General features: G+C 37.9%; 2 protein-coding genes across 6 annotated transcripts in view; one reads left to right on the plus strand and one right to left on the minus strand.

Annotated features, from left to right (window-relative positions):
* Positions 1-10,200, minus strand: part of zetaCOP (COPI coat complex subunit zeta) — a 47,249-nt gene extending 37,049 nt beyond the window's left edge. Inside the window, exons 1-2 of one of the 2 annotated variants that reach the window (XM_081745946.1) lie at positions 10,078-10,200; positions 5,606-5,851 (exon numbers count right to left, since the gene is read on the minus strand). In XM_081745946.1, coding sequence (XP_081602072.1) covers positions 5,606-5,851; positions 10,078-10,104 — 273 coding nt within the window. In that variant the 5' untranslated portion in view covers positions 10,105-10,200. Of the gene's footprint in view, positions 1-5,605; positions 5,852-9,755; positions 9,930-10,077 lie in introns of those variants that run through there. The other variant, XM_081745947.1, reaches the window with a different exon arrangement.
* The window catches only part of LOC145675494 (protein arginine methyltransferase NDUFAF7, mitochondrial), a 57,383-nt gene continuing 44,967 nt past the window's right edge, over positions 10,163-22,578 (plus strand). Inside the window, exons 1-3 of one of the 4 annotated variants that reach the window (XM_081745943.1) lie at positions 10,163-10,301; positions 17,770-18,025; positions 22,425-22,535. In XM_081745943.1, coding sequence (XP_081602069.1) covers positions 17,783-18,025; positions 22,425-22,535 — 354 coding nt within the window. In that variant the 5' untranslated portion in view covers positions 10,163-10,301; positions 17,770-17,782. Of the gene's footprint in view, positions 10,302-10,423; positions 10,567-10,651; positions 10,918-17,769; positions 18,026-22,424; positions 22,536-22,578 lie in introns of those variants that run through there. The other 3 variants (XM_081745945.1, XM_081745942.1, XM_081745944.1) reach the window with 3 other exon arrangements.

Consider the following 22,578-nt stretch of genomic DNA (forward strand, 5'->3'; position numbering starts at 1 on the left):
CAACCCCAAGAGAGAGAGCGTCACTTCATAACGCCGGATCAATAGGGAAATCACAATTTATTATTTCAGTAACTGTTCTGTATTACATTAAGAGCTCCCTCGTGGCTAAGCGGTTAGCGTACGCGCCTTTGGCGTGGGAGGCCCGGGTTCGATTCCCGGCGGGAGCTCACGTGGTTCGGATTCCACGTTAATCAGTAAGTCCACGTCTCATATAGCCTCGTTGCTGAACGGGACGCTAAACTAAAATCAACTCAACTCAACTCTGTATTACATAAGTATTGTTGTTCTATAAAATCACTTTTTTTCATGATCTGAAGCTCAATTTTCACTACTTTCCTTTGACCGACAACCTTAATTCATGACTTTCATGGCCTGTAGACACCCTGCTCGGAGGCCTGATACAGTAAGCCAAGAGCATTATCTGTATTATATAAATGTATTATTAAGTTATATTATAATTTGTATAAATAAGTGTGTATTATTCTATTCTGGTTATAATGCAAGATTGTTATTCCCTGGACTTTTGAACCTCAAAAATACAGGATAGATTATAAAGAATGATAATATTTGTATATTTCATAATTTTTGCAGTATGTGGATCAAAACTGCAGTACATTTCCAGTATTTCCAGTGTCAAAATTAAATTCCAGTATTTCAAGTATTTCCAGCATCAGTAGACACCCTGCTAAAGAGCATAATGAAATGGAATCTTTGAGTTTAACGTCCCACGGTTATGCTCTTTAGGCTAAAGGACATAATGAATACGGCAAATGAAGGATGATGGAATAATTGGTGAAATGAAAAAGTGGGAGGTAACGGAAGTGCCCCGAGAAAATTCACGGCTACGATGTTTACCACAAACTAACTCAGCTGGGTATCGAATCAGGGACTCCACGCACTAGACGTAACGCTCTACCACTGAGCCTCCGTGCCCAAGAGCATAATGGTGCCATGTAAAACTAGAATTTTCACTTTCTTCAAATAAAAAAATAAAGTAAATGAATGAAAACACAATTCTTCAAGCAATGCAAGGTATATCAGTTTCCTTCTGATTTGGCCGTTTAATTTCATCTAATACAAATTATTCGCAACCACACACGGGACATTCACTGTCAATATAACGAACCATAATGCGTTACATCACGTTAGAAAAAATCTAAAAGTCAGCCACTGCAGAACGCTTTCTGCAAATAATCATGGTGTTAAATTAACGATTTTGGTGGTGTATATAAAAAATAATAATAATTAAAAAAAAACGAAGTACAAAACATATGAAAAGACTACAGAAAGCCCGTAGACTAGAAGAAATCGACTTTAATTTGCTTCATTCATCAAACATATCATTCAGGAATTAAGATTAGGAATTAGATTTCTGGGCTTTCGGCATCTATGGCCATTGTTAACCCTCGGCGATTACATTGCTCGGGGAATTGGAGGGAAAGAAAGGAATTGAGAAGGAAGGAAGCGGCCTGGAGCCATTATGTTAGGTACCATGTCGGCATTTGTCTCGTGTGAATAAGGAAAACCCAGGAAAACCTTATTTAGGATTGCTGAACTAAAAAACATGTTACATCTTTTCAACTGAGTGTCCCCACCGGGAATCGAACCCGGGATCGTTCGCACCAACACATCATCCAACGGCACGTAAGGAAGATTATCGATACCTTAAAGAAGAATACGCAAAACTCGATATTCGGAATGCTGAAGAAAGTCATAGTCCAGATAGTTGAATATACGAGAGAGGATCAATTGAAAACCTTAAAAGTTTATTATAAATTTCAAATGTTGTGCTATTGCTTTGAAAGTTGGCAATATTGTTTCTAATAGTATTCTCTTTCTTCAGTAGGTAGCAGAAGAGTCTAGTCAAACAAGCGCCAGCACAGGAGCAGTTTCAAGATGACCGTCCCACTGTCCACATGCACCGCATTAGAACAGCGTTCGGTGATTCGGTTTTTGAGTAGTGAAGGTGTGGAACCAATTGAAATTCATCGCAGGATGGCAGCAAAGTATGGTGATTCGTGTTTGTCCCTGCAGCAACTATACGAGTGGTGCAGGAAGTTTAAAAGTGGCGTAACATCTGTGGAGGCTGCTCCTCAACCCGGACAGGCTCACCGCGTAGTGACCGACAACAACATTGCGCTAGTGGAACAGTTTCTAAAGGACAACAGGCGTATTACCCTGAAAGAAATCGCAACAATAATGAAGATTAGTTTTGGTTTAGCTCAACACATTGTGCATAATGTTCTGCATTTCAATCAGGTATCAGCAAGATGGGTCCCACGTCAGTTGACAGCTGAATTGAAAGATCGTCGCGTCGACGCCTGTGAAGAACTTTTGCGTCGTTTCAATGCCAAGGGTGATGCATTTCTGGACAGGATTGTTACAGGCGATGAGACCTGGGTTCACTATCATCAGCCAGCAATAAAAAAGCGAGCAAGGAATGGCGGCATAGCTCTTAGCCAAAACCTTTAAATAATAATAATAATAATAATAATAATAATAATAATAATAATAATAATAATAATAATAATAATAATAATAATAATAATAATAATAATAATAAAAAGCGGTGCACACGAGTGGCTACAATCTCGATCAAAAGAATTCTTCCACCGAGGTATCCATGCACTTCCGAAACGGAGGAACACTTGCATTGAATATCAAGAAGATTACGTTGAAAAATGAGGTTAAATTTCCTTTTCATTGTTACATTCTAACATTTATTGCACTTTCAAGGTTTTCATTTGATCCTCCCTCGTAAAACACTAGAATCAGAAAGTTTTCACTCACCTTATTTCGTTCATTTTTTTTTTTAAATTGTTGACAATAATTTCAAATAACTATCACGTAATCTTCGCCAGGCAATGAGGTGAGGACTGTTAACGAATTTTGCTTACTAAATCCCTCATCGCATGCTAAATATTACAGGATATGCCATTCAGATTATCTGAAATTGTTGCGAACACTAAAAATTGGAACACAGGTTTTTAATTGGATTTGGTTCATTGGCTGCTGCTCAGTGCCCTTTACAGCACCAGCTATGTAAGACGCAGACCTACAGTTTAAGGTGGAACACGGACTACCGTAATGCGTTTAAATTTAAGGCTCTTCCACCTAGAATCAAACCCGATTCCATGCTTCAAAAGCGCGCACTAGGAACTAGACAAGCGGAGAGAGAGCAATTCTCGGTGGCTCACGTTCCATGTTTAGGTCCATGTTCCATAACTGCAAAGCAGAAAATTGACATTAAACTAAACTCAACGGTAATTAATATGTTTATAATTTAGCTATACTGAAAACGGAGGTTTTGAGACCTGTTAGGAGGCAGGAGGGAATCAGTTCTCTACGTCAGTGAGGATGTAGCCAGTAGAATAAGTAAATCGCAAGACACACTTGGCTGTACGTGTGGAATAAATGGATACGCTGTATTTTTATCATGAACAGAGAAATGGTACTCAACAATTAAATTTCGAGTAACTAGACAAACATGGGGCTGTGTGTGGTGGGGAAGGATTCCACGGATCGCCTATTACTTATGAGGTTACAGTGTCACTCCATCTGCTCCAGGAAATAGTACTATGACGTAACGAATCGTCGCTCAAACCACGACGCAGAGATTAAGGAGCAGGTCTTGCGAAGCCAGGTTTTCGACCTCGGAACGTCATGGTCGCCTTTTCCTACATTACGTGCTCTTTGCTCAGCTCTACTCTTTCACGATTCTACTCCCAATTGACCAACAGCAGAACTTCCAGGCTTCTTGTGACCCCTGGCTCGGCGCAGGGCTTTTTACCACAGAAGTCGGGTTATCTTTTTCTAGAACCATAAGTAAAATGATCAGCGACGGTCATCAACAGAGTCACACCATCGACTAGAGACCAATGAGAATAACCACAAAGCAAGTAACTACTTGGTAAAATACAGTTAAAAAAAAAAAAAAAATCTGTATACTTAAAAGAAACGATTCTGTGGACGTTAGGACAGCATGACGTAGATCGCTTTTCCCAGATAGTATCACTTCTCGTAATGATGAAGTATCAAGCTATGCTGACAGTGAGAAAAATTTGGAATGGTATTAAGAAAGTGATGACTTATACAAAAATGGTTGCTGCTACTTTGACGGCACGCGGATAAGAAAGGAAAATTTTTGTAGACTTCATTATATTTCACTGCGTCGCTCAGTAATAGTGTTCACCTCTGGTGCATGGGTTCCTTGGTTCGATCCACGCTCGCGCCAAGCGAACTTTGTGGTGGACAAATGTTTCCTTGGTGTTCTCCCGTTTCCTTCCACTTTCTTCATTCCACCAATTCACTCATTTCTCATCATCACCGTCTCCTTTAGCCTAGCCGGCACACCCGTGGGACGTAAAACATAAAGATTACATTTCATTTTATTGTATTTCAATCAACTTACATAAGCTGATGTAATGTAAATTCTCTGATTAAATGGAATGGCTTATGTAACCGATGACATGTTGAAGCTTTCTCTTCCGCTGTCTAGGGCGATGTCCTACTATTTCACTGGTCTGATAAACGATGCCAATCGGTCTCTTTGCTATAGCATTGGGATACGGACAAAATCTCGCGGCCGAAACATCGCCGCCCAAAACCTCGCCACCCAAAACATCGCGTGGCCAAAACGTCATGGGTCCTGAGATCAAGCCAACGCTCAAGAATTATCCAAACTTCAACACTCCCTTACGAGGAGCATTTTGCAACATACCTTCTTATGGTACAAGGAGAAGATTTGTACCAAAACGTAAAGGTTCTATGCTTAGTAGTTTTTTTAGATCTGGAGAACGGCAAAATTCATTCAAGGCCATCCATTCCATTCCTCCTTAGGGCATGCATTTCGCAAAATATTGTCTTATCTGGAGCTTGTGTCCTTGTGGAGCAAGAAGATTTATACAAAATGTCGAGTTTCAAAACCTAATAAGTTTGGTAAATCTGGCGATAGAACATTCTACATTGAAGAAATCGTCGTGAAGAGAAGAAATCGTTTTATCCTGACGACATATCTTCCCAGCCGACACTACGTCTCGCTTAATTTAAACCAGGCGAGATTCTGTGTCGCGAGATCATTACAACGAGGTTTTGGTCAGACGAGATTTTGGGTATGGCAATATTTTGGGGCGCGAGGTTTTGGCCCGGCGAGATTTTGGGTGGCGAGGTTTTGGCCAGGCGAGATTTTGGCTCACGAGGTTTTGGCCAGGCGAGATTTTGGGCCGCGAGATTTTGGGCCGCGAGGTTTTGGCCAGGCGAGGTTTTGGTCCGCGAGGTTGTCGCCGCGAGGTTTTGTACCCAAACCATAGCATTTTGTTACCAAATAACATGGTGTAACATCTCAGTATTCGAAGTTTGTTGCTTCGAATCACCAACAATATCAGTTTCCACAGTGTTACACTCTTCCCTCATTAACGTAATTGAAGCGTTTATTATTGAAAAATACTTGAATCAAATGCCTTCCACATATGACTTAGTAAAATAAAATGATCAACAAAAAGAGGAAATATACACATGCTACACACACTCTTACATGATCCAAGATTGGTACTTTACAGAAAATGATGAATTTAGCATTTACAAAACACTTAGTAGGCCTACTCACCTCATTTTCATGTGAACTTCCCATCACGTAAAAGAAAAGGTCAACGTTACTGCGATACACACAGGTTAATCCATCGAGCATTATGATCTCGGCATTCGCTCGGTGAGTTTTATTGAAAAGATTCTTTTCGAAAGTCTTCTGCTCCTTTGACGTAGGGAAAACATTTTTATCGTAATATTTTGCTAAAATTCTGTTGCCATCGTTGTCCAGGATGGCCATTCCTTTCATCGTATACAGAGTTGGCTCCTACAAAACAAAAAGGAAAATGCGTTACAGAAACAGACAAAGTAAACATGTATTCTTGTTTTATTGACTAACTCACTTTGTGGTCTACAAAACCTAAACGCTTTCATCGCAAAGAGCTGGTATCACTTCTTTCTTAAGATTATGCTTCGTACGAGGGACATACTGAAAGTTGCGAGTAACGTTTTTTCACAACCGTTGAAGTTTGAATTAATCTCCAATCGTTAACCTATATCAATCCCAAACAATGTTTCTTAACCCTTTTAATTTTTTTTTAAAGGTAAATTTCAATCAGGCAGCTATAGCATCATCCCTATTTATCCTAGGATTATGGTTCATCCCTCATTCTCTTCAGAATAGAACAGCCTTTGCAACGGTAATATTCACATTTCCTTATCATGTCTCTGAAGCGGGAAATTTTGAGAGAAATCGAGATTTTTTTCTGATTTTTTTTTTAAACGACTCTCTCTGGACTCCTCTGTGTTAACGCACACATCTCAAAATCCACTGGGAAATACTAAGGGTAAATGTGTGTACAAAATTTCAAGCTTCTATCTTGAATAGAAAGGATGGGAAAAATATTTAACAATGAGCTAAGAACATCCCCACAATACCCCAGATAACTCGGATGTAATATGAACATTTCCTCAGCCATCCCTATTTATCCTAGGATCATGGTTTGTACATTATTACTCTTTAGAATAAAACAGATATTCAAATCGTACCATTCAAATGTCTTCATCGTGTATCTGGGCGGGAATGTCTTTTTTTTTTTTTACTTTTTACCCCTCTGTGCCCCCTCCCCCCGTTTTAAGGCGGAGAACTGAAACAAATTGAAAAATACTAAGGAGTGCACTGAACGAGTGTGCAAAATTTTAGTCCTCTGAATGCAAAATGTATGTCCACCAAAAAATAATAAAAATAGGCATAACAAAAAATATGTCTTAAAATCAGGGATGCAAACAACCACTCGCCCGCTCGCCCGCGGCGAGTGGTTCATCGCTACGGGCGAGTATTAAATATCATAGCGAAGGTGAGTAAATTATTTCTATTATGGGATGTGGGCTAGTAGTTTTTTTTCTTGGACTAGCAACATTTTGTTACTTATTTGCATCCCTGTTTTAAAAATATGACTTCATCACACCCTGTGTCTCGACGCAGAAAGGCGTAAAAGCATATGTAATGTGTTCTACAATGCCTCCAGCCTTGAAAAAAAGAAAGAAAAAAGCAAAAAGTTTTATTGGTACTTTTTTAATCGAATAATGAAGATTCTACCCTATCACCTAAAAGTAGGAGATATAATTTATGAGGTTAAGCATTAAGGAAAAATACAGCAAAATTTATCAAAAGACACTATTCTTTAATAGAAAAGTTACTAATATTTGCAAGGGCCTAGTTTTAAAAAATCGTAACTAGCTTGCGACATGAAATACATAAATTTCACCTAAAGTTATAAAATTATATTTTTTTTCGGAGAGGGGATAAGACCCCTCTAAATACGCCGTATTACCTGGGAACAGACAAACAGACAAAAAATCTTCGTTTTAAATGTCGATGGCGATTTTCCCATTGGAAGAGTTAACGATTTAAAAACCCAAACCCAGCGTTACAAAGAGAAGAAAGCAGTATTGCTTCGTTACCCGTTCAAAACGGGATTTTCCTTAATCATCCTGAGCATGACACCTGTTTTCATACTATGCTGTACACACTCCGCATTTGAGTCTCATTGTATTATTATCTTCCATAATCGAAATAACGACAGAAACGGGATATTACTTATTTTCACTTTAAATTAAAATATTTCGGAATTTGATTTAAATCAACGATTTTTATTTTAAAACTTAAGTGATTTAAATCAGACTGATTTAAATCAATCCACCCTGCAGAATATCAATATCTGTGCTTTGTTTGCGGGGTTGTTTATGTGAAATGCTACAATATTTTTCATATACATCTTATACAGATGTAACGTTTAATGCTTGTAGTTCATATTCACACGATATACTGGCTTTTATGGACACTTTTACTTTTTATGATTATCATAGGTGAATGTTTGGGCGTATACGGTTCGCAGATCATATGGCGCTTGCTGCAGAATCTGAGGAGAAAATCAAGGCCATGGTGATTGGAACGAGCCCGTTTTGTGGGATGTTGACTAAAGAGTTGAGGAAAAGACTCATAAAATGCTTCGTGTGGAGTATTGTACTGTATGGGTCAGAAACATAGATATTACGTAAAATCATGAAAAACGACTGGATGCTTTCGAAATGTGGGTTTGGAGAAAATGGAGAAAATTAGCTGGATCGAGCAGAAAACGAATGAGAGAGTCTTAGAAATGATCAGCGAGAAAAGAATAATTTTAAATATTGTTAAGATGAGGACGAGAAACTGGCTAAGAAGAAATTGTAACATGAAGGACGTGCTAGAGGGTATGCTGGCAGGAAAGAGAGGGAGGGGGCGAAGAAGACTACAATTAATGGATGATATCAAAACAGAAAAATTGTACGTGAAGATGAAGAGGTTACCGCAAGACCGTGTAGCATGGAAGCTCTTTTCAGTTGCGGCAAGTGACCTGCCGGCATTACTTCAGCAGACGATTCTACCAAATTTTAACACATTTCTTACATTTCCAGGTTAGGTTAGAACTTCGTATTTCTTTTAGCAGATCATGCAATAAATAAAGAGCTTCATTACCACTTGCACATCCACATCAGGCTCAGTATAAATACACTGTGCATGTATGTCATAAAAACTACAGTGCATAAAACACGAACCAACTTGGGCTAGGAGGAGGCTACTAAAAGGCACGAATGCTATCTAACCGAGTCAAGCCGAGATAGCTACTAGGGGATATCTACTGTTAAGGGATTCGGAGTCGCGATCAAATATTAAGCTTCCTAATGGCTTATTGAGCTTTCTACGTCACAATTGACAATAGGCGCATATTATTTACAACATTCAGAGGAGGAGAATATCATATTGCTTTGATACACCAACGCATGTGGGGTTCAAATATGTGAGATGGGTAGTTATGAAAAAATAGAGGAAGGAAAAGACAATATGCCAGCCATGGAATTCTCCATAACAAAACGATTATTCACGGTATGCAAAAGTGAAGGCAATGTGTCAACCCATGACGTGCAAGCACAAAAGCACACGAGGCAATAACACATAGACCATCTGAAAAACGAATTGTTTAGATAGTCGAAGTGTGAGTAATGATAGAATTAACAGAAGTTGTGCTGCACAATGTTTAGCAGAAGGGATCCAGCTATTGTTTCTAAAAAATATCACAATTTCGGTTGTTTCTGTTCACATTAGGTTAGTTTAGGTTAAGTTACTTTATGTAAGATTATATTAGCATAGGAGTCCGGCATTTTTCGAAAAAATGATACAATTTCGCTTATTTCTATTAATATTGGGTTAGTTTAGGGTAGTTCAGGTTAGTTTAAGTAAGTTTAGTTTAGGTTAGATTAGATTTGGTTAGGTTATATTAGGTCTAATCACTTGCATCTTCCTTTTCTCCCGTAAATTTTGTTTTTCACGTACATTCCGGACCCAGTCCGCTAAACATTTACCGTTGTGCATAAACACCAAATAAATTGAAAGTTGGAGCTGCCAGAAATAGAAGGAAGGAAATCACCTAGCAAGTCTGCAATCTTTTCGTACCTGTCTTTGCTTACAGGCATACCGACCGTCACTTCGTGCCTGCCTTTAAGGAAGCACCCACCAGCATCACTATGTTTTGAGTACAAATATAATATCTGTTGCGAGCATCTAACACAGATTTATTCTATTTATTAGTACTTATTTCTTCTATTTATTGGTAAAAGTTTCCCTTAAACTACCAAAACATCATCCCTTGCACTGGTGAATAATAACAGGCAATTTCTAATATTTCACTTACCAACAGCATTCCTTCCATTATTTTTTATTCTATTACAAAATAAAGATGGGTATACTTTCATACAGGGTTAATTTTGTTCTACAATTTCTGTTTTCTACCCTTCTATCTGTATAAATTCTGCACTATCTCCTACTTGTTACTGTCGACGTCATCTATACACACACAGAAACTACTTGACAAGATGGGAAACTTTTTTATTTTATTGTGCTCATACTCACAGATACCTTAAACAGAAAAGCAATTAGCACGTTTACCGAGTAACTAAATTCTGGTTCATGGTAAAGAATTGTATTTTTATTTATTTAATCCTAAAATACCTTACCATATAGATAATTCGTTTACAATTCATTATTCTATAATTGGTCTACTAAAGCAAACACAGAAAACTGCATAAGTTTTTCTTGCTTGAATAGTCTCCTACGCTGTAGGACTTTGGGAGGGCTGGGATTACGTTGAAATCGAATAAAATCGTCTGCTAGAACTTGAGGCGAAGTGATTTAAATCGAAACTAATAATAGTAATAACCATAATTTATTTAAGTTTGAAGTAAGTATTTCTTTTAAAGCATGCATATTGAGAGATCAGCAAAACAATAGCGTTATGAACAATTGAATGTTAAGTTTAAAATATACTTCAATTAAGAACATTTACAGATAAAATTGAATTATATTGAAGAATAAAATTGAAGTACTAAAAAAAAAAAAAAAAAAAAAATCACAACCACAAGGAGCAAATTGCTGCAGGCAACAAAAATGAAACATTTCGTCGTGTTATATGTACCATTCTTCAGAAAATGCATTTCTACTAGCAGGTATTTCACTGAGTTAAATTGATTTTACGTCTCGTTCAGCAGCGAGGCTATATGATACATGGACCGAGTAATTAATATGGAATCCGAACCACATGAGCCTCAGCCTGGAATTGAACCTGAGTTATTTCATGGTGGAGTTACATTCCTGAATATCCCGGGTACAGATTCACTTCAGGAGGATTAAATCATTATTGGTATAAATAGGTCCTACATATTCCGGACATATTACATTAAAAAAAAAATGACAGTCGAAGAATCGAGCTAAGTGACGACTAAAAAGCATGAATTGTATCTAACCAAGATAAGGTGTAAGGCAAAGCTATTTGGCTCGCCGGGGGTGTGTCGATACCGGTAAGAAGTAGGCTTTTCTACGATTGTAGGGGTAAACTGTGGTCTAGAAGTACATAAAAAGTACATTTCGTGCAGTTTTACTATACTGATCCATAGTATAAGTAGTGGTAGTATCAGGAGGAGCGGGTTAGAAGCCCCGCAGGGGTTTGTTCGGTTTTGTTGTTGACATAAAATGACTTCCCTAATTTTTTCCATACATTTTACAACCTGTGGATCCGTATAGTAATACTGCACCCCAAAATTTACGGAAGAAATGGAAGATGCAAGTACTTACACCTAATATAGCCTAACCAAATCTAACCTAACCTAAACTAAACGAACTTAGGCTATTGTTTAGCGATGGGGGGAGGCAGCTTTTTCACCTACTTTTCTGTGACATTCTATTCTGATTCGGTCGTTTTATGGTTTCATACGTTAAATAGGTCACCAACATTTAATTCAAACAGTATTGCCGAGCGAGCGTCAGCGAGTGAAGGTGGTTAGAGCCCCGCAGATTACGTTGTTTTCTGCCTTCTACCAACTTTTTTTTTCTCACATAAATCACTTGCACTCATTGTATAGATCGCCTACTGCCTTCTAAAAACTGTATACTATATTTTCTTACTTCTATAAATCATCTTGTTCTTCACTAATTTTGCCCTTCCCCCCATCTTTAAATAATTACCCTAAACGAACCTAATATTAATAGAAATAAACGAAATTCAATCATTTTTTTTTCGAAAATTATGCTAGACTCTTACACTAACATAATCTAACCGAAACTAACCTAAACTAATGTGAACAGAAACTACCGAAATTGTAACATTTTCGAGAGAAAATAGCTGGACCCCTTCTGCCAAACATTGCCCTATGTTTTTACTGTTAAATGCTATGCTTACGGATCATGATTCAACACTGCATTAATATACAATTCAGTTTATCTTAGCTTCGTTATGGACTATTATATGCTGATAGCGTACTCTTTTATTATTATTATTATTATTTTGTTTGTTTGTTAATAGAGATGGGACTGTCAGATGTAAGATCCGTAGCCACCGGTTGCCTAACTGTCATCTGCGTTCGCGAAAACTTTGCCAGACCCCGTGATAATGGTTAAGTTTTTCACACCACATTTTCGAAAATTTACCTGTACTTTGCATGAAAAGACGTATTTATAAGGACTAGATGTTTGCAGGCAATAAAATTATATACAAAGTAATGCAACTGTATTTTAAGTTTACAAGTCTACGATCACTAGGGTGAAATCATTGCAAGTGCTTTACGACGGATAAAATAAGCGAGTGCATATGAAAGGTGACTGTATTAAATAGTATTTTCCAGCGGCGGTGTATGTCTGCATAGTGTGCAGAAGCGATATTTTATGTTTACAATTGAAGCATTGCTAGTGGCATGGACAAGTGCTATTGAAAGTCGTATCAGTACCAAAACCCACTTGTTTTCAATACCCTCGCCTTCGCATATACCTGCCATCGCTGCGCGCCTGCTCCTTTCGGACGCGCTATTGCGCGGGCCCACCACTTTCGCCCTGCTCTGACCCTATTAGATAGCACTCGTACTTTCTAGTGGCCACCTAGCATATGTTGGTTTTTTGTTTTTGCTCTATTTTTTATGTCATATATCCGGACGCCGTATTTATCCGCAAATCGAAAAATAATTATAATTTGACAACAGTTAGTTTTAGTGGCACCCTTGAATTTTATCTATGCTAAATGGGGTAATGTCATGTCACCCAGCGGATATCTTTTGGAAAATAGTAAGAAGAAAATTAGTGAAAGAATTATAAGTTTTGAACAATTATTTCGAATGATGTGCCAAAATTTGACCTGTATTTACTCCATTTTTTCTAACGGCCATGTGACAAAGTTCCTCGTGGCAGCATCCCTAGCAAAGTGGCATGGTTCTCGTAACTCCCAAACTTTGCGCAGGGGGCGCGGTGACTCAGTGGTAGAGCGTTCACCTCCGGTGCTTGGGGTCCGTGGTTCGATCCCAGCTCGTGTCGTGTGGATTTTGTGGTGGACAAACACCGTGCTCGTGGGTTTTCTCGGGGTTCTCCCGTTTCCTCCCACTATATTCATTTCACTCATTTCTCATTATCACCGTCTCCTTTAGCCTAACCGGCATAACCGTGGAACGTTAAACTTAAAGATTTCATTTCATTTCAAACTTTGCGCATACCGCTGTTCATGACAGTTCGCATTGGGCCATGGTGGCTCAGTGGTTGAAGACTTATTATTGGTACGTGGGAGTTTTATTTGTGGTAAGCAAATATAATGTGCATGGGTTTTCTTAGGGTTCTTCCGTTTTCTCCCACTTTCTTCGTTCCACCGTTTGATTCTTTAACATCATTACCATCTCCCTTAGCCTTGTACGGTTAGCTTACTTGTCTTGGGTGTGGCAGACCCGATGGGAGCTAATGTGGTTCCTATCCCACGCTAACCAGTGGGTTCTTTCGAGTTCAGTCACTGAGTTGTGTATAATTATGCCATGACTTTCGTGTGAAAGTAGGCTGCATTTACCTTCGCACTGAACTGGACACGATAGATTGGCAATTGCTCACAGTTGCAGAAGGGTTCCACCACCACTAAGCCCATTGAAAAGTTTTCCCGGTATTTTCTGACGAACTCCGACCGTCCCTTCACATCAGCTTTGGAGTGAAAAACGGATTTATTGATGACGTCAAGACAAACCCAAGTTCCATCAAAATAATGACAACTAATTGCTCTGTCACCTGTAAGCTACTGTTCGTATCAGGGCATAAGTACAGGATGGCTGGACTGCCAAATATCCAGGAGCCCACCGTGACTCGGTACAATTTTTATTTACTTATTCATTTAAAAAGGGTTTTTCTTAGAAATTAAGCACATAGTATATATTTCTGTAATTACATCAGATCAAGCCGTTCCTAAATCTTAGGTTATTACGGAAACTAAATCGTAAGATTTTCGGGAGAATTTTTTTAAGTATTCGGTCCACTTACTAATTTGACACATGGTGTAGCTTGTATAAGGCCTGGGTCAAGAAACTCCTGGTACATCTCGATTTCAGCCGAAAGCTTAGTTGAACTCAAGCGGTCGAATCGCACTTTGAGAGAACCCGAAGTGTATGAAATTCTTTACTGGGCCCGGCTTCCATCATGTACCATCGAGACCCAGAAGTGGTAGAGCATTGAAGTTAATCACTAAATTAGTCACCTAGAAGAGGTGGGCGATCGAAACACTGGTATTTGAGGACTGCACCTTCATACAGCATGTCTTCTAATGTAGGAAAGAAATTGACCTCCTCATTACATATTATTTCCTAAGGGATTCTCTAGAAATTAAATTCATCCCCTCGATTAAGTAGATTTATTAAAGAAATTGAAAAAAAAAAAATACATAAATATGTTAAGAATATACCACTCAGCTATGGCCGAGAATGATACTCTCAATTTTAAATTTCCATTGTTCTCAGGCCAAGGTTCACAAAGCATTAAGAGAATTTTAGAGAAATGTTAACAATCATTGTGGGTTGTTTATGTTCCCAATAGTATACAATTGATGAGAATTACCTTGAATTGAGATCAGTCGATCACGATGCAGTGTAATTCTCCTTGGAAGAATTGCTAGTCGCGCAAAACCTAAGTGTTAGGAAAACTGGAAAAATTGAAATAAAGCGGAAAATAGACCAAATTTGCTCGGAACAACGGGAAAATTACAGACGAGCGTTATTAATGTTGGTGCTAATAGTTCTAATTGAGGCTTTCAACAAGGAACGGGTACGTTTCAGCTCGTTCCGAGACTATCTCACTTAAAAATGGTGAAAATTTACAAAGTTGTTAAAATTATTCGTAAATTGTTGGGTTTTCGAGAAATCTAATTAAAATGACAGCATTAAGTCAGACTATTTCTGCCCAACACCGTTTGAGTCTATAGTACATAGACTTTTATACCATGCCCAGTTTATGCTTACTGACCAACGCGGCCAAAATAATAGGGAAGAACTTTAGATTTCTTTGGTCTGTCATGGGCAAGCAGAGACTAAGTTCGCTCTGAAAATAGCTTGATTGTTAAAAAATCCTAACTTGGACAAAATTGACCTAAGAACTCCCGTTTTTGGGACGAAGGAGGAGGTTGCTTACTCTCGGTCTTGTTCCTAAGCTGGCGGACATGGGTGTATGTCGACTACCTTAATGTCTTTAACTTCCGCGCGCTAACTTTTATTCTCCTTACATGTTTGCTAGTGTTCTACTCACCGTGTGGATTCTAGCACAGAGTATCCTTCTAAACAACACGTATCGAGTTCAGATAGACACTGCGAGAGAGCTCCTGTCTGACCCTGCGGGGCTACGAACTCGCGTTTATATACTCGGGAAGTAAGGTGGCCATAACCTTCGGTCGGCCCACAAAAGGAGGGATGGGATTTGTGTAGTCTTGGACACGCCTTTTTAGAGTGAGATGGAAGAAGACACAACAACAGACAGAGAAGATATTATTTCTGTATTTGTCTGAATACCGGAAGTCGCATCTTTTCATGAATTCCTGCAAAATGCCAATTTTTCATCAACAAAAGTTTTATATGAGAAAACAAAAGTAATTTGTTGAAGAGAACAACAATGTAGCTGAAGTAAATTCAATGAAAGGGAATATTCTCCCTGTCGGGTAATTATCGTTCACAACAGCGTTTTTCCTCCCTATCTCTGTTAAATATCAGAGATCGCCGTTAATTCTCCTTGCCGTCACTTACATACCAATCTCTCTTTACCTAACACGTCGTCTATTTATTTCTTGTAGTGCATTCATTACCCTCCTAACGCAAAAGCCAGAAACCCAGGTTCCAACCGGTTCAAAGCAAGTTTACGGCTTCGCCAGTGACTTACTTCGAACCTCGGATAGAACTTTCACACATTAGGTATGATCATGCATACAGTCGGCCAAGATTCCTGTTGCGTTCAGCCAACCAAGTACAACTCAGTCTCGTACTTCGTCCTCCTATTGTTTTATTACATAACATTTTAATGTGTACCGTGTCCACGCTTCCGGTGCTATACTCGACGACGATTTCCAGCATCACTCTATGTTAATGTTCATCGTTTGTGCCTCTCAATATGACTTATCTGAGGTATGTGTGTTTGATGCCCGGTTACAAATCGAGACAGGGCCGTATCCTGAAAGCATAGGGGCCCAAAATTTTGTATCTTAACATATGTTCCAGAGGAGGTTTAGGAGGCACGGTGGCTCAGTGGTAGAGTCCCTGATTCGAACGCCGTTGAAGTTAGTTTGTGATGGAAAGCATTGTGTCCGTGGGTTTTCTCGTGATACTCCCGTTTCCTCTAACTTTCTCATTCCACCAGATTCCTCCATTATCTCTCTGAATGTTTTGATACTCCAGGCAGATGTCCACTGAGTAATGCAATCGCTAATATGCAGATCTATACATTTAAAGAAGTTCGGGAACGAAAAGAGAACGAACAATAGAATCAATTACTTCAGTTGGAGCACTAGCTGTTTAAGACATGCTGCTATGAATAAAGAGAGCACTACACTGTCATCATCATACACTTGCCGTAATCATTGTCTCATTTAGCCTAAAAGACCATAAACGTGGGACGCTAAACTGAAATATTTAATTGCAGTTTCATTTCCAGAGGAGGTTTATTTTTAAAATACCATTAAGTAAGCCAGTTTTTTCTTTTATTTGGGTGTTATTATTTTAAACATCTGGATTTTCTCTTTTGTATCAACTTCGCGTTATGAGCAGACTAAGAGATTTAGCAAGTTTTTTAAGAAAGGGTGTTATTTCATCTACTTCAGTGTAAGACTGATTTTCAACGTGTAGAATAAACGTTAGAATTCCGCCGAAGAGCAAGTACTGGAAACGAATGACTAGCTCCCCTAATATGAACATAGTCTACAGCTAGCAATAAATACGAAGTCAGGAGATCTTAGTTTTTATCAAGAAATGCAATTTTTTTTCTCTCATGTTTGCATTTAGCAGATATTTTAAGTACTCACAGCAAGAAATACAAACTTGTTTACATGAAGAGCATACTCATTTAGCATTTATTCTTATGCTTTGAATGCTTCATTGACAAATGTCTTTTTTTGGTTTCTGATTTCCTTGCAGGACGGCTTACAATCATTGTAGGACTATAGTTGAATAAATAATGTAACGTGTAGTGTAACACACAAAGACTGAAAAAGTGAAGAACTAGACCGGGACTTCAACCCAAAATCTTCTGCATGCTGTGCAGATGCGTAAACCTCTAAGTCACCCAGCCCGCTTCCTCGAACAACCACACACATTCTCTCACTCCTGAAGTCGGTGCTGTCCACTCAGATCACATGGCTTGTAGCACAGCCTAGCTGCTGTGCTTGGACAATCCACTAGCCAGGGTGGCGTAGTGGTTAACGCATCGGCATAGTATGCTGGAGATCCAGGTTTCGAGTCCTGGTCCAGTTATTCACTTTTTCACTCTTTGCGTGTTATTGAATTCGCACCTACAGAGCATCTGGTGTGAAAAAACAAGTTTAAATCTCTTGTTTCCTCCTTTCATTATGGGCCCCGTTGGCTCAGTGGTTGAGAGTTCACCTCTGGTTCATGGGATCCTTGGTTCGATCCCCGCTCACGCCAAGTGAACTTCGTGGTGGACAAACACCATGTGCGTGGGTTGTCTCGAGGTTCTCACGTTTCTTCCCACTTTCTTCATTCCACCATTTTATTCATTTCTCATCATCGTCTCCTTTAGCCTATACGGCATAACCGTAGAACGTAAAAGATTTCATTAATATACAATTTGTAGCGTACTTTGCTGTATTTTTTATTTTTTTTATTTTTAGGAAATATATTTTCTCAGCCATTTCTTTCTTTTCATAGGTTGGTTGATGCAATGTTATTTAAACGTGCAAAACAAATACATTCAGTCCTGAGAAGATTATCATCATTGCAAGGAGAAAATAAAGTAGCTGAGCATCTGAAGAAGAGTATCCTATATGCAGGTCCAATTTCTGTAGCTGAGTATATGAAACAGATTTTAGTTAACCCGAAATCCGGTTATTACATGCACAAAGATGTCTTTGGACAATCTGGCGATTTCATCACATCTCCTGAAATAAGCCAGTTATTTGGAGAGGTAAACCAAATTTTATTATTATTATTATTATTATTATTATTATTATTACTTAGAAATTATAAAACGGATTTCTAAAGACTTCTCTTTCAAAACATGTTTAATTCTATATTATGCTAACGTAGGACAGGGTTGCAAGGACACGGGTTTATAAGTAAATGCAGAGAAAACTAAATACATGCAAGTTTGTCGGGATCGTAATAACGCAACTTATGGATGCGTTAAAATATTGAATAATAGTTTTGATAAAGTGGATACTTTCAGATATCTAGGATCAGTATTGACAGACAAAACCATACTCACGAAGAAATTAAATGTCCACTGAAAGGAGGGAATTCGTGTTATTATTCAATTCAAAATCTCTTGTCGTCGTGAATTCTGTCGAGGAATTTGAAGCTTAAAATCTATAAAACGATAATCATGCACGTTGTTGTGTGTGGTTGCGAAACCTGGTCGCTTACTCTGAGGGAAGAACGTAGACTGGAAGTATTTGAGAACAAGATCTTGAGACGAATATTCGGACCCAAGAGGAATGGCATTGGGAAGGCGGGAACTTCATAACGAGGAAGTACATAATTTATACGGTTTACCAAACATTGTTAGGGTCACCAAGTGTAGGAGGCTTAGGTGAGCAGATGATGAAGCCAGGATGGAAAAAGGTAGAATTGCTTTTAAAGTCTTAAGTGGAAGACCAATCGGAAAACGCCCATTAGGAATACCTGGGCACAGATGGGAGCTGAGTATTAAGATGGATGTTGCAGAATTAGGAATCCAAAGTAGAAACTGGATCCAACTGGCAAAGGATAGAAATCAGTGGAGAGCTTTTGTGGACGCGACATTCAACTTTCTGGTTCCATAGGCCATAGAGTGAGTTAGTTTAGTTATTATGCTAATGTAAGAAGTCATTTGCAATACTGTGCTAATATTTGGAATAAAGGTGCCCAGTATTTTGAAAAAGACGTTCAAAACTTGTTTCTCTCATAGTTGCGATGGAAATTCAAATTCTTATCAGAGAAATTCCATGATAACATTAGGCATCTTCTTGGTTTACTGAAATTATCTAAAGGAAGAACCTTATTTGATATTAAACTTCTGCATAATGTCTTGATGGGCAAAAGAGACTGTTAAAAACCTTTAAAAACATCATTAAACGTTTTCGATATCATCTTTAGTGGTTAAATCGCAATTATCTAAGCTCAATTCTGTCAAGTATATAGTCACATTTCAATTATATTTATTTAAAGGAGTTAAAAAGCTGTCGTAAAACCCTACAACTGCATTACAGAATAATAATAATTTATGTTGGTATGAGGAAATTACAGACACTTAGTCCAATTACAATTTTCAAAGAACAGTATAAGTATAAATAAGTTGCTCCATTATATCGGAACGAGAAGAGATAGGAAGATGAAACAAATGATATTATATAGCTTAAACATCAATGCATTAATGATAAACGGCTCAGAATGTTTGCAGGGCTATTGGCCAAATAGTGGGCTTCGAGGCATTACTTTCTGGATCACCCAGATATTTAGATAGCTTATCTCCTGAAAGAAGAACATGTAGATATTACCTCGGTAATCACAATTGTATTATTCATTCCTTCAAAGGTTCAGTTAAACATTGAATATAAGAAATAATAATCACTTCTGACCAGAGTACATACACTTATTTATTAAAAACTAAAATATAGTATTACGGTTTCGACAACTTAACGTTATCTTCATGAGACATTAACTCGCACAGTGTCTGATGAAAATAACGTTAAGTTGTTGAAACCGTAATACTGTATTTTAGTTTTTAATAAATAATTGTATATACTCTGGTCAAAAGTGATTATTATTCCTTTAGTGAGTTCCAGTGTCGTGATGGATAGAATTGAATATAAGGGACAAAATTTCATACCTTAGAATGAGGTTACTTTCAGTCAGATTTAAAGCATATTTCAATAGTCGACATTACCTTAGAACTTCATCAGCTAATACATGAAATATACTCACGAGCAGATAGCTAATAAACAGACTCTTACATAGATCTGATCCAGTGTAAACAATAGGATTAGAGGGGATTAGGAACTAGATTTCTGGGCTTTCAGTATCTATGGTGATGTTAGCCCATCACGTATAAGGGATGACGTCTCTGGGCGATCACATTATCCGAGGAAAGGAAAAAAGGAAGCGGACTGGGGCCATTATTCTAGGTACCATCCCGGCATTTGCCTGGTGTGAATAAGGAAAACCTCATTTACGTTGGCTGGTCTGAAAAAGCTGTTGCATCTTTCCAATCGAGTGTCCCCACCGGGAATCGAACCCAGGACCACTTGCACCGAAGCTGAGAGCGTTAGCGAATAAGAATAAGCACATTTGTATTAGACTTGTAGTGCTTCCATCGTATTCTAGTAACTTGCTAAATCAATTCATTGTAATATAAACATCGTAAATCTCAGTATTTTCACTCTTTAGAAATATTGATTAACATAAGAATCATGCATTTATATATAGCCATTCTGCATATCATCTCGGTATTTAAGTTTGAGCTCATATGATATAATTTTATTTATTGTCACTATTGAAATGCTAATCCTTTCAACGAGTTTATCAACATTAGAAGGGAAACCAGACATATTTACAGTTTAGCCATCACAGATTTAAAACATTCGGACCCAAGAGGAACGGGGATGTAGGAACGAAGAACTACATAATTTATACGATCTACCAAACATTGTTAGGATCATTAAGTCTAGGAGGCTCAGGTAGACAGGTCACGTAGCCAGCATGGAAGAAAGTAGGAACGCTTTCAAAGTCTTAACTGGAAGACCAACTGGAAAACGACCATTAGGAAGACCTAGGCGCAGATGAGAAGACAATATTAAGAAGAATCTCTCAGAAATAGGAATACAAAATAAAAATAAGGATCCAGTTGACTAAGGATTGAAGTCAGTGGAGAGCCTTTGTGAACGCGGCATTGAACCTCCGGATTCCATAGGCCATAGAGTTAGATAGTTAGTTAGTAATTCTTTCCATCAGAATTCCGGATCAAGTAATTATTAGCTCTTCGTATTAGAATTTTGCATAGAACATAACGTAATTATTTCTAAAATAGTTAAGCAAATATATTAAAGATATATTTTGTCGACAAGATTTATGTACCTTATTTTGTTAACAAATCTTGTATACAGGGTGCGGAAGAAGTCCAGGAACGGTTCAATATCTCACGAAATATGCAGGTTTAGCAAAACAAACAAAAGCACGTGTTATAGTTTTAAGAAAGCTATCCAATGATACGAAACACAACCCACTATCTCCACCCCTTCGGCGCTAACTTCAAGATTTTAAATGGCAACCCCGTTTCTTATTGCACACTTGGATTCGTCAGAAAAAAGGACAGCGATTTGACCCAGAATTTAAAACAGTGACTTCACGGATGTCGCTTAAATCAACACATAAAAAGGGGGGTACCAAAACGTTGTGAAAATGCGAATTCCCGTTTTCCCTAACAATTCCCGTTTTCATAACGTTCCTGTGAAGGCACTGTTTTCAATTCTGTGTCAAATCACTATCCCTATTTGTGGAGAATCTAAATGTGTAATAAGAAATTAGGTTGTCATTTAAAATTTTAAAGTTATCCCCCCGTACCCTGGAAGTGGGAGGGGATGATAGAGGGTTGCGTTTGGTATCGTTGGATATTTTTTTTTTTCAAAACTGTTTAAAACTGTCTTTGTTTGTTTTGCTGATCTGTATATTTCGCGAGATATTGGACCGTTTCCGGACTTTTTCCGCATCCTGTATATTAAGAATCATTAATTTAAAGAAAAAAGAAGAAATTAATTGGCATTAAAATTTTAGGCTTTTGCAACCAGTACAGTTTAATGTTTGTGGCCACAAGTGGATATAAAAATTAAACACTGTAGATTATAATTTGTGGGAGCCTAAAGCACAATCGTTTCAATTCAATTCAGTGTAATGAATTATGACTGTGAAGACTGAAGCCCGTAACCTGATTAGGAAGGCTGAGGGATCGAGACTCATTAGTAGTCTGTGATTGGGAATTGTGTTGTGTGTGTATTATAAGGCAGTCAACATTTTTATAATTATTTCTTAAGAAGTGAAACTTCACTCTTCATAAGTACAAGTTCTATACGTTGTATTTATTTATATACATAAATAAGCTTAGAAAATTGTGTTACGTCGCTACGTAATTTTGGCTGTTTTTTTTTCTTTTTTCTTGTGCGGATTGTATTGAATGTATTATTAAAAGAAGACGTTGTAAATTCGAAGGACCATGAGAGTAATCAAAGAAATATAGGTGAAAATGTACCTATGAAGTAGAGAACACTTAATTGAATTTTTTTTCTTCATATATATATATATATATATTTATGTTCTTTTCTCTCCTGTAACAGATGGTGTCAGTATGGTTCCTTAACGAATGGGGGAAAATAGGTTCTCCGAAGCCATTACAATTAGTTGAATTAGGACCAGGAAGGGGTACATTAGCCGATGATATTTTGAGAGTAAGTAATTCATTTGGTAAGCATTTTATATAGAAATGGACCT

The sequence above is a fragment of the Thermobia domestica genome, chromosome 18 (assembly GCF_964235325.1).
Source record: "Thermobia domestica chromosome 18, izTheDome1.hap1.1, whole genome shotgun sequence".
NCBI lineage: Eukaryota > Metazoa > Arthropoda > Insecta > Zygentoma > Lepismatidae > Thermobia > Thermobia domestica.